General features: G+C 36.3%; 1 protein-coding gene across 1 annotated transcript in view; it reads right to left on the bottom strand.

The window, feature by feature from the left end:
- The window catches only part of LOC140169378 (uncharacterized), a 66,420-nt gene that overhangs the window by 39,504 nt on the left and 13,166 nt on the right, over positions 1 to 13,750 (bottom strand). The window contains exon 2 of the mRNA XM_072192636.1: positions 8,231 to 8,347. Within this exon, the coding sequence (XP_072048737.1) occupies positions 8,231 to 8,347 (117 nt within the window). The remainder of the gene's footprint in view (positions 1 to 8,230; positions 8,348 to 13,750) is intronic.

The raw sequence follows: 13,750 nt of genomic DNA, 5'->3' as shown, positions 1-13,750 counted from the left end.
GCTGATATCGACAGTGGGATTTTCCCCTTTATAGGGGCCAACAGTATTGGAGCATAAGGTTCTCCCGCTATGACACTGATCACCGGGCATCCAAAACGTTTCAAATGTTGGTTCTTTCTTAATCTGAAGTACTGCATGACATTTGTTTAAAATAGTTAGAACGAGCATAGCACCCTATGCTGGGGACAGTGTATGATACTTGCAAAATATAATGAACCCTCCATTAAACACCAATACAACATTACTCTTTAAGACAGCACTTAACCACAGACTGTGCCTTCTACAGTCTATGACTTAAAGTCATTCCGCTGAGTGCACCAAATCCGCGTAACTTACTAGTTTAGTAGCTTACTTCTTTAGTAGTTACTCCGCAACTGCCGAGTATCTTACTAAACTAGTATTTTTGGGACTTGCTCTGAAGCGCAACTGGCGAGTAACTACTTCTTTAGTATCTTAGTTAATGGAGCAGAAAATCCGAATCAGCACCTTTAATATCACGTTTTTAACCACGCGGTCTTAGGTGCGCTTCAGACTCCGTATTGTACGTGCAATATTGTATGTACAATATTTTTCGTGACGTCAGAAAGTATTGCACGTACAATAAAAAGTATGTACCGGGAAAATGTATATTTTGCCACAATCATTGGTTGCTTAATTGATACGGAGTTGCCAAATTTCTAAGAGTGGTAAATTTAGTGCAGTGTTCGTGCACGGAATGATGAACAGTTTTTTATGTCTTCTTGTATTCAACTGTACTTGAATTATTACATAATCAATGGGCACCTTTAAAGTTAATAATATTAATACTGATATTAATATTAAAAAAATATTAAAATTGCAATGATAATATAAATGGCACATTCAGTTCTTATTCATTTATTTATTTATTTATAGATTTATTTATTTAGGCCTATTTGTTTATGTATTTATTTATTTATTGATTGATTGATTACTGATTGATTAATTGATTTAGAGATTCATATATATTTAGTCATATATTGATTTAGTCAGTTTCTTAAGTATTATTTGTAGACCTATGTATTTATTCTGGTTTTGATTTTATTGATATTGATATTTTTATTATTTTTTTAAGTTTTGGCATAGCATTTGTTACATTATAACACGTTGTGTTATGAGTTTGCAACACCTTTTTACATGTTGATATCGGTGAGGCATGTTATGATGGTGTATGTTATAGGCCTACCTATGATCATCACAATACATCATAAACGTGTTAATGCAGTAACCGTAGCTTTATAGGGCACGGGAGCCCCCCCATTGATCTGAATTTTAGAAAATGCATAGGAAAACTGCCAAAAACGGCTTGTGTCCTCCCCCTCATCAGACCCGGATGCAACGCCTTCTATACTTTTTCATTAATTATAGGCCTATTAATAGTAATGCGTTGAGATCTTAAAAGTAATATCCGCCTTTATTTCTTTCTTTTTGAAATGATATACTCGTTACAAAAACAAATCAGCATGGAAAACATTTTTTTTCGTCAGAGGCAGATATTTGGTCTAATCAGTGTAAGCTACAAAATAGACGATCTTTTAAAATCATTTTTAAATGGCTTCTTTTTTTCAACCTTATTGTTTGTATTTGTAATGTTCACACAATCTGACAATGTCCCAACTTATACATAATGTGAATCGAGCCATTTAACATGTGCTTGTAGGACAACGATTTTGAATTAAACATGTTAATTGTGATATCTTAATTCCCCTAGAACACCACAGTTAAGCGTCCGAAATTGTAAGTGGGTTTTCTTTTATTTTACCTCATTATTTCGTTAAAAGTACTCGAAAACCCTCCTAAGAGTTGTTACTAATAAATATTTCATAATTTTGGGCAAAGAATAGCCAAATAGTTGACCGAAATCGTATATTTGTATCAATATTTGACTGAAATCGTATATTAGCATTACCGTCCCTTCGTGGCTTTATTGCAAGCCAAATTGTTGTTAAATGTGAAACGATATTACTTGAAATATATATTTCAGAGTTGAAAGAGTTTCAGCTCTCCGAACATATTTCTGAATATGTCTCTCTGATTGGTTGATTGTCAAGAGGATTACGGCATCCTCAAAGCCTCCTGCTGTAATTCTCTATTCGATATCTATTATAGGACCGATCTTTTGAAATCCATACAAGCGTGTCAAATGAAATAGTCTCGAATCATAATTTGTGTACGATACAACGTTGATAGGCCTACCGTACGTCAGATTTCGGAATTTTATTGAAAATAGGCATAAATTACATTGAACAGGTTGAATGCTGGCAAAAGTAGACAAAATAACTATGGGTCGAATTTACATTAATCAGTGTCCTGGGCCTGGGTAACATTTAGGACTCCTTCGCATTCTAAAACAATACTTCACCAAATGTCCTTGCTTTCATTTTCTCATTTAATTTGTTTTAATTTTAATTAATTTCTTTATCCACTGGCTCTGTGGTAAATCCGGCGGTATTGCCAAATATTTCTCGTCCGTTATCCGTGTTAATCTATTTATTTATTAAAATCCTGTAATCACATGTATAGGCCTAGTGTATTTGATAACAAAGTTGTTTTTATTTTTGATTGGAATTTGGGGTTCCATAGATTTACAAGTGGTCTGTTTTTACACGATTTCATATATAAAATATGTTTGGGCATGGCGGAATTAGTATATGATTAAAATAGACATACTCTTAGGCCCCTTTTTTAATGTTTGTACATTATTAATATTAATATTAATGTACAAAATGCAAACGAATGTATATATATTTGATTGTTTTGTAAACATTAAATTTGATGTTTACTCATAATTATGTCTGGAAAGTCAGGGATAAAACTAAGGAGTATCGGTATTTAGTTTCCTGAGAAAGTGGATCAGATGAGCAGTGAGTAAAAACATTCCCTCTAAATGTTTATTTTATGTTTATTTGTTAATGAATTTATTAGGCCTACTGGTAAAGTGCAGAAAAAACCCAAACGCACTGTAGGATTTTTCATCAGCAGCAGTAGAAATTTCTCTTGCATAGATTTTCGGGTGACCTCGCTTGGATTTAGCAAACAATGAACCGTCAGGGTTATAGCGCGTTATTTAATCTGATTCAACTCGTCGTGGCACGTATATTTATTGGACGTGCAATACTTTTTGACGTCACGAAAAATATTGTACATACAATATTGCACGTACAATAAGGAGTCTGAAGCGCACCTTACGTAGTCAATTGTTATTCAATACTAACAATAGGCAGTGTTATGTCACGAAATACCCCGGTACAAACAAAATACCCATATTTTGCGTGCCTTGTGATTTTGTAGTAAGTAGGCCTATAGGTTTTTTTTATTCTGTCACAGAGGGGCATAGCCCGCAGGGGTGGGGGATACAGCCGTATAGTTTTTGTAAAATAACTTTCGGGGTCTAAGTAGTTTACATGTTCAGTCAGTTGTAGGAGGGGGTAAAGACAAAATAAATCTGGTGGGCATCATTTTGGTATTGTGTTCTTGTGATAATTACTCGCGAAACGCGAAAATCATTTTCAATTGTACACCATTTTATCCCCAAAATTAAAGTGATATTTTTTGTTTACTATGCCAATATTCAAGTTTACATTGTTTTCGCCCAAATAAGGGTAAAATTGTGTGTTTACCGGGCAATTTTCAATTTTACACTAGGGGGTAGAGGTTGAGATTTTTAGGGGATTGGTTTTTGGGTGTTGACATTTTCTTTTGTTAGGTTGTTTTTAGTCATTAAAAGGGGTACCCCCGCAAAGACTAACTTTAGTACTCAGTTCAAATGACCATACGTCATAATAAGACGCAAATATGAGTCTCATATTGAGGCCTTTTGTATAATAATGGCTCCCCATTTATATACAATTTTAGTATAAAGGTTTGCATTTTTCAAAAACATTAAAAATTTCACCTAAATGAAGCGCAAGTTTTTTTTTTTTTTGTTTTTTGTAAGATAGGCCAATTTTGTAACAATGACGCGAAATTGTTTTCAATTTGGCCAAAATATCTGACAATCGTGGGTATAGTATTACTATATGCCCACGATTGTCAGATATTTTTATTAGTAGGCCTATTCTATTCAAGTATCAACCGGATGTGTGCCCCAGTGGTGGGATAGCGGGGCATGTAATTCCTCAAAATTTATTTGGCACAAAACTTGCAATTATTCCTAATTCTTGAATCGTGGAGATCCTGAAATAAAATAATTTATATTAGAGATAGAAGATATCTTGAGTTTTGAAAACATCTTTCCCCAGACATGAAAATAATTATTTGTATAGATTCGAATGTGCAGTTGAATGTAATTGTCATATATATGTATTAAGGCATAAACGCATAAATTAACGGGACTTTATAATAATTAATTCAAATTTAAATGGTAGGCCTACTATAATTCTGCTATCCAACATGCATTCGATAATCACTATGTGACACGTCACAGGGAATGAATATTGATTGACTGATAACTGATTGCTTGATTGATTGATTGATTGATTGATGAGTGGTAATACTAATTAACGATGATCACCACCTTCCAACTGCCTTGTTCCCCCTTCCAAGAATAGATGACATCACCAGCATTTCGGGTGATAATATTTTTCTTAGTAGCAACCTGGATCTCATCGCTTTTGATATACCGTTTCCTCAGGTTTTTGCCATTCTAAATATTTGCACTTTTATATAGGCCTACAATTTAGCAGTTATGAGGTTTCCATAGTTCCAGGGTTATTGGGGTTAAGATCAACCTTAACCTAAAACGTTCCGTTAGTAGGCCTATACGAAAGGTTTGTGGCGCCGCATACGAGACGCTCCACGCGCAGAATACGCTCTATTGCGAAATATCTTATTATTTACTTTCAAAATCTCGTCTATATCAATGATTTTCTCCTCTATCTATGAATCTATTTGCTTACTCGCCAACTTACTCCTCGAAGGATGAAGAGTACGTTGCCGAGTAAATAACAATAGCTGCGGCGTAACTTTACTAGTCTAGTAACTTACGCACATTTGGAAGTCACGAAATTCTGAGATACTCGCCAACTTACTCCGCAAAAGATGAAGAGTAAGTTGCCGAGTAAATAACAATAGTACATACTAGTCTAGTAACTTACGCCGATTTGGAAGTCACAAAATGCGAGATACTCGCCAACTTACTAGACTAGTAGCTTACTCCGAAGTTACGCGGATTTGGTGCACTCAGCGGTTAATGTACGATCTTTTTTCAGAATATACCTTTATTTTTTTTTCAAAACCGATTTTTTGGCATATTTGTAATACTTACACATGTTCCAACTTAAATCTATGAGCAAACTGTCAAATTCGACCTATTTGTAGTAAAACGGGATGATTTTCTGTTGGTCCGACATAAACCGCTGAGTGCACCAAATCCGCGTAACTTCTGAGTAAGCTACTAGTTTAGTAAATTGGCGAGTATCTCGCATTTTGAGACTTCCAAATCGGCGTAAGTTATTAGACTAGTAAGTTCTATTGTTATGTGCTCGGCATCTTACTCTTCATCTTTTGCGAAGTAAGTTGGCGAGTATCTCAGAATTTCGTGACTTCCAAATGTGCGTAGTTACTAAACTAGTAAAGTTACGCCGCAGCTATTGTTATTTACTCGGCAACGTACTCTTCATCGTTGGAGGAGTAAGTTGGCGAGTAGGCAAATTAATTCATAGATAGAGGAGAAAATCATTGATATTGATTAGATTTTGAAAGTAAATAATAAGATATTTTGCATTAGAGTGTATTCTGCGTGTGGAGCGTCTCGTATGCGGCACCGCAAACCTTTCGTGTTGGCCTACAGACGGAACATTTATTCTGGAAGGGAGAACAAGACAATATAGAAGGGGGTGATCATCGATAATTAGTATAATCGCTCTTCAACCAATCAATCAATCAATGAATCATTATTCATTCCCTGTGACGTGTCACATAATATAGTGATTAGCGAATGCATGTTGGATTCCATTTGTATCTTCAGTAGATAGCATAATTATAGTAGGCCTACCGTTTAAATTTCACAATAGAGTCAAAGTCCCATTACTTTATGCGTTTATTTGATGCCTTACAAATTTATGACAAGGGACCGTTCACAAACACTTGTTAGGGGGGCCTGATGCAAACAATTTCATTGCGAAAATTTTTCGGGCCCCATATAAACTCAATTTTCCCAGGAAAATTTGTGGTCATTTTTTCAGCCCCCAGGAAGGTCAAAATATTTAAGGGCCCCCTTTTTGCATCAGGCCCCCCTAACAAGTAAATGTAAACGGTCCCCAATTGTACTCTATATATACTACACTGAGTAATAATTCGAATCTATGCAAATATTTTCATATCTGGGGAAACATGTTTTCAAAACTCAAGATATCTTCTATCTCTAATATAGGCCTACATATAAATTATCTTATTTCAGGATCTCACCAAGCTTCAGGAATTAGGAATAATTGCAAGTTTTGTGCCAAATAAATATTCACTTCACACGGCTGGATACAATCACAGAAATAAATTCTTTCCTCATGATAATCTCTTCTGATAACGCCAGATCCATATGCCATATCCCAATCCGACTGGCCCTGGATGGGATTTATTTTAAGTATATTTCCTGACCCTTGAGGAATTATATGCCCGTCTATCCTGTTGTTTATTCCATTCTCGGTTCGCCTGGTTGCAGGGCTGCAAAATTACACACTATCAAAAAACGCTATATACCCTTCCCCGTCTTACCCCTGGGGCATACCATCTGGTTAATGTTTGAATAGAGTAGGCCCACGATTGTCAGATATTTTGCCCAAATTGAAAACAATTTTGCGACATTGTTACCAAATATCTTTTTTTTTTAAATGCGCTTTTTGTGATATTTTAGAAAAATACAAACCTTCATACTAAAATTGGGGAGCCATTATTATACAAGAAGCCCCAAAATGAGACCCATATTTTGCGGCTTATTATCTATGACATACGGTCATTTGAACTGAGCACCAAGGTGGTCTTTGCGGGGGGTTGCTTTGCCCCCAAAGAAAATTCCAACCCCCTAAAACCAACCTCACAAAGAAAATGTTAACACCCTAAAACCAACCCCCTAAAAATTTCACCCCCTTTCCCCCAGTGTAAAATTGAAAATGCCCTGTAAACACACAATTTTACCCTTATTTGGACAAAATAAATGAATTTTGGCATAGAAAACAAATATCACCTTAATTTTGGGCTAAAATGGTGTAGGCTTACAATTGAAATGAGCAATTATCACAATAACACATACCCACCAATTTTTTTTTCTATCCCCCTCCTACAACTGACCCTGATACGCGACTGAACACGTAAACTACTTTGACCCCGAAAGGATTTGTACAAAACTACACTGCTGAGTCCCCCACCCCGGCGTGTTACCCCTTCTGTCATGGTGTGACAAAATAGATATCATAATCATAAACCTATAGGCCTACTATATACTACAAAGCACGCTAAATATACTGATATGGTATTTTGTTTGTACCGGGGTATTTAGTGACATAACACTGCCTATTGTTGAAATTAAATAACAATTGACCGCGTGGTTAAAAACGTGATATTAAAGGTGCTGATTGTGATTTACTGCTCCATTAAGGGGGTACTACACCCCTGTGGTAATTTTGTGACTATTTTGGCATTTTTCTCAAAAAATAATAACACACTGGTAACAAAAGTTATGTATATTATTGGGGCAAGGAATCCAGTTACTACACTGAAATTTAAGTGACTCAAGACAAGCGGTTCAGTATATATGATAGGAAATGAGGTACACCTAGCGGTACCTTATTTCTTATCATAAATAACGAACCGCTTATCTTGGGTCACTGAAATTCCAGTGTAGTAATTGGATTCCTTGCCCCTATAATATACATAACTTTTGTTACCAGTGTTTTATTAGTTTTTGAGAAAAATGCAAAAATAGACTCAAATTTATTGAGGGTGTAGTACCCCTTAATGAAGATACTAAAGAAGTAGTTACTCGCCAGATACGCTTCAGCGCAAGTCCCAAAAATACTAGTTTAGTAAGATACGCGGCAGTTGCAGAGTAGTTACTAAAGAAGTAAGCTACTAAACTAGTAAGTTACGCGCTCGCCGTCCTAATCCAAAAAGTGCGTTATATTTGGGAACTTTCATAATGATTGCATATTAACTATTTTATCATTTTGGAAGAAAAAAAGAAAAATCTAACAATTTAAAAAGATCGTACAAAACTTACCAGTTGGTGGTCTTGTGCAGTTTTGTCCTGAGTAACCAATGTTACAAGTGCAGGAGTAATCGCTTCCTATCGTGGTACAAGTGCCTCCATTCATACACGGATTTGGATCACAGATATCTTGAAACAGAAAGCAATATTATAATAGATTTAATCAATAGAATACTATTTTATCTGACATGGTCCATGTATAATGACCGGACAATCGTTTTTTCGTTTAAACAAAGAAAAGCGAAAAGGCCCACAATGATCGTCTTTCATTTTCATTTCAACCAAGAAAAACAAAAAAGCCCACTTTAATCGTTTTTTATTCTTCTTAAACCAAGTATAAAAAGCATCTTCAAATTTAACCTTTGACCTTTTGGGTTATAACTGTTAATCAAAAAGAAACTTGTCATATCGTTTACAAGGTCACTCATTAAAATTCTCCATGATTGATATGAACATTGATGATTGATCTATGCACACATATGGGCTGAGTAAAAGGTATCGAAATATTTATCTGTGTAAAATATTGTCCAAGGGGGACCGTTCTCCCTAAAAGTCCTAATATAACAAAAAATAATACAATTATTTGTTGCCATGTGCATCACTCTTTTTTGTCCAAAAATCGCCATTTTTTGGGCGAAAATAGGGTAAAATTGCAACATTCACACTGTTACGAGTCGTACTGACTCAAGGGCCAATTGACCTTTTACCCAAATTCACACGAATGCACAACACAAACACACTGTGGGATTAAGCTAACAAAATCTAAGTCTTTAATTGAAAGTAAGATATGATTGGTACAATATATGACAACAAATGTACAAACAATTATACACTCTTTTAACTAATTAGTACTTAGCCAACATTCTTTGTCTTGATGGTAATTTTGTTCTTGCAATGTTCTGGACGGCTGATGTATACATCCATATTTACTAGTCTTGTCCTGCGAAAATCAGCGAAGTCCTTTGTACACTTGCATTTATAAATATCCTTGCGTATAAAATCTCCACACAAAAATGGCGCTGCTTTCTCCCGGGGGGGGGGGCACTCAACTTAAATTTTGGTAGGGGTGTGCGGCGCGGAGCGCCGAACTTTGGGAACTAAGAACTGATTTTCGGGCAAAATAGGGGCTTGAAGAACTGAAATTAGGGCCAAATTATAGGCTGTTGAGCTAAAATTTCTAAATTATTTCCAAATTTGAGCTTAAAGAGCTACAATTGTCAGAGTTTGAGGCTCAAAGAACTGGAGCAGATCCAAATGTGGGGCTTAAGGAACTGCCGGAGAGCCTGAAAAAGGGACCCTTGAGCGCCGCACATACCCGTACCACCTTAACATGTGAGTGCCCCCGGGTGCTTTCTCCAAATATTTATCTCCTTGCGCTGCTTTCTCCAAACGCTATTTTCACCTTTCACACAATTTCTTCAGGAAGCAGGACTGCGTTGCAGTTGTCCCCACTTATATTAACAGATGTGTTGTTTCAATAAACCAGACTTCAGAAAGTCGATAGAAGAATATAATTTCCTTTCTTGGAAGAGGTACGCCCTTTGACGTAAACTAGATCTTCTCCGACAACACTGGCAGGCAGTAGTACATTGACTACATAAAATATTTCTGGTTCGCAATTTCCTTTCTTTGAAGGAAATGGACTGTAAGCACATTAGCTAATTGCCCAATACAACACTCAACTGTGAAGAATTATGTTTACATTTTCTTATATACCAAGCACTGGCAAAACCCCATTCTATTAATAGCCAATTACTTCCTACACACTATGCTGCAATCTGGGAAATTCCCAAGTCTTAATTATAACATTAACCTTTCACATGACATCACTTCCTGAGGGAATCCCATGACATCACTTCCTGAGGGGAATCCCATATGATGTCATCTTCACTTTACAATCTCAGGGGAATTCCCACATGATCCAAAATTAGAAATGATTCAATTTGTTTTTTGATGCAAGAAAGGGGAATCCCTAAAATGTCTCATGAAATAGATTTTAATTGTAAACAAAGATATATCATCAAATTAAATTACTCAGGGCACATCACAACACGCACTGGCCCACCGAATATCAAACTCCCCTTTATTTGGGCCCAAAGCACATAAAAGCAAAGAAAAGAAATCTCAGGGGGCCCGTTAAAAAGGGGACCCTGACGTTAATTTTACCCCGGGCCCGTAATGGCTCTCGGTGACACTGCCTACTCAGTACGCCACTGACCGTCCTCTAATGTTATGCATAGTCGATACATGTTGAAATCAGTACAATTCTGAGATACACATTTTTGCGATGAAACTAATTTTCTCGGTCATTAATATAAAACAAGAATTTTTTTCAGCAATGTCGGATAAAAACATGGCATTTGGATACACCTTTTTAAAAAAGGATGGTGTTAAAATTAGGCATGAAATTGTGTCTTTTAGTGTAAGATTTCTGATTTTTATAGCCCTCAACTTCGCCCGTGAGCTTTTTTAGGAATTTACTTTTTAGTGTTTCAAACTAATATAGTTACTGGTCGCCAGTAATCTTAGAGGGGGTAACCTTATTGGTTTAGGATATGGACTGTCTTCAAACTTACATCAAATGCCATTGTTCCCTTTATGCATCAATGTAAGAAAACGAGAATATTTTTAGTGCACTGCAAAAATATAAAAAGGTCACAGCTCAACAGTTGAATAAAAAATAACTCAACATTGCGTACAATTTTGATGCAATTTGCATTGCCACGTCCCCTTTCTGAGTTAATGCAGCCAAAGTCCAATACAAATATTTACATGTATAACCTTAGACCCATGATTTCATCCGATTCCGAGGTTATACATTTCTCAAACAAATTGTTTCCTATTCCGTTTGTCAAAAGGAGTAATTTGAGATAAAACGCGATTAAATCGGTGTATTTTGAAAATTTGGCCTCTGTGCATGAGATATTTGACATTTGACCGAATTTACTCTATGACTCCCGAACTAAGTACCCTAGTGCAATATGACAGGGGACACCATATGACAATGCCTTTTTTTTTTTATAACTGACAATGATCGAGAGGAACAAATTTTGAATTTTGGCCCCCATTATGACCTTCGACCCCTTGTGGGAAGCATAGGGGTATAGAAAAAGAATGGAACAAATTCTAGTTTTATCATTTGATGTGTAAGGATGCCAAAAATCAATGTAGCAAGACAAAATGCTAACTCATCTCCACATAGTACCCTGTACTAAGTACAAAGAACAAGGAATATTTCTTTTTCTTTTTTCTTTGAGTTAGTCAAATGGAGACAGAGGTAATCAACCGGAGATTACTGTAGGGTTCCGGTGGAAGCTCTATAGTCCGACTGTTCTTTATTCCGACGGTTCTTTAGTCCGAAGGTTCTTTAATCCGACGGTTCTTTATTACGAAGGTTCTTTATTCCGATGGTTCTTTATTTCGAAGGTTCTATAGTCCGAATTTTGAAAACGGTTCTTTAGTCCGAATATGAAAATAGGCTCTATAGTCCGAATTTAAAAAGGGTTATATAGTCCGAATATGGAACTAGGCTCTATAGTCCGAATTTAAAAAAAGGTTCTATAGTCCGAAATTGCAAAAGGGTTCTATAGTCCGAAACGGATACCGTGTTCTTTAGTCCGAATTGGTAAACAGGTTCTATAGTCCGAATTTTATTTTCATCATTTGTTTTGTGTCAAATCATCATTCATTTATTCATTCTTGATTTCGTTCGATATCTTTTTCATTAGCTCTTTCTTAAAATCCCTTTCTCATTTTTGTTTGTTCTATATTCAAATTTCTTTCGTCCTATCTTTATTATATTCTTTCTTTCTTCTCCTTGTTCTTTCTTAATGTTCATTATTTTGTTCATTATCTTTGTATTTATTGTTCTTTCATTTGGACTTCCTTTTAGTCTTAATTCATTCAGTTGTTTCATTTGTTCTTTCATTTATTTTCTTTCATTGTGTCTTTCCTTCTTTTGTTCTGTTTTTGTGTGTGGGTGTGTGTGTGTGTGTGTGTGTGTTTTGTACTTCTTCAGGTTTCTTTATATTTTCGTTCCATTCATTATTTTTCTTTTCGTTTCTGATGGTGTAAAAATATGTCAACATTTTTGGAGCAAATATCGTATTTTTAGGATCTTTGTTTACAGTAAGTTGGGGACATCAGGCGCAAACGCAGGATTTGTTTTTTGATGACGGGGAGGAAGGGGGGCAAAAGTAGCGTCATCCCGTTTACCATAAACTCTGCTATTATCTAGCTAGATAATGTTAATGTTATAAAAAAAATCGGACTATAGAGCCTTTTTACTGATTCGGACTAAAGAACACGGTATCCGTTTCGGACTATAGAACCCTTTTGCAATTTCGGACTATAGAACCCTTTTTAAAATTCGGACTATGGAGCCTATTTTCATATTCGGACTAGAGAACCGTTTTTAAAATTCGGATTAAAGAACCTCTTTTAATATTCGGATTGGGGAATCTTTTTTAAAATTCGGACTATAGAACCTTCGACATAAAGAACCGTCGGAATAAAGAACCTCTTTTAATTTTTTTTTCGGACTAGAGAACCTCTTTTAAAATTCGGACTAGCGAATGCTATGAACACATGTTCGGACTAGCGAACCTTCGGACTAAAGAACCTTCGGATTATAGAAGCGTCGGATTATAGAGCAGTCCCCAGGCTTCCTGGTTTAGTGGTGTGGCAAACCGCAGGTAAACTTTGAAAATCAGAGATAGGAAAAACATGTGTGCGTCAAAAATTCATCAAAAAATGTTTGAACAAGCATAGATGTGAAACGGACAAACAGCAAACGTGAAAGCAAAATGATATAGACAGGATATCGTGATCAAATCCCTTTGTGCCACACCCCATGGTGACGTCACTACATGAAACGCGGGCGACTGCCGTCGAAGAAGTATCGCAAACAACCAACCCGCTGCATAGAGTTGAAAACGCAACTCTCCTCACCCCGTTAGATTCCGGTTTACGACAACAACAGCGCCCGCCACTTTGTATTAAAGTGCTAAAATCTGATAGCGGGAATCATTGATTGACGGCGCTTTGTACGTGTTATCAACTTGATACCCTGAAACCTTGCTTAAGGTTAGCCGAGAGTTTTTCATGCGCTTGATTTCAGAGGGGCGTAAGTTCATAACAGAAACAGCCATGCAGAAAATGAACAAGCGTACCGGGACGTAGGCCTACTTACAATAGAATATCGATCCACGGTCAAGACATGAAAAGGCTATGAAACTTGGCTTAGCTCGTGCCCGGAGCTCGGATGCCGGGGGGGGTGGCACAAGCCGTTTTCGGCAATTTTCACAAGGATTTTATAAATTTTAAAATTGATTGGGGGCACTTCGTCAAGCTACGCCCTGGAAAATGTGTTGATTTTGAATTTATAGCCTTGATATCTTTGATGAAATCAATGCTGCTATTCCCCTGATTACAATGTAGGCCTAAAGGTAGGCAACAACAACAATATCAAAAAGCAATTATTTGTAAATCGAATTTGGGATGAAAATCAACAAGACAGACTTAGCAGGCCTA

The sequence above is a fragment of the Amphiura filiformis genome, chromosome 14, assembly GCF_039555335.1.
Source record: "Amphiura filiformis chromosome 14, Afil_fr2py, whole genome shotgun sequence".
NCBI lineage: Eukaryota > Metazoa > Echinodermata > Ophiuroidea > Amphilepidida > Amphiuridae > Amphiura > Amphiura filiformis.
The sequence above is the reverse complement of the archived record's forward strand: the minus strand, read 5'-3'. Positions and strand labels throughout refer to the sequence as shown.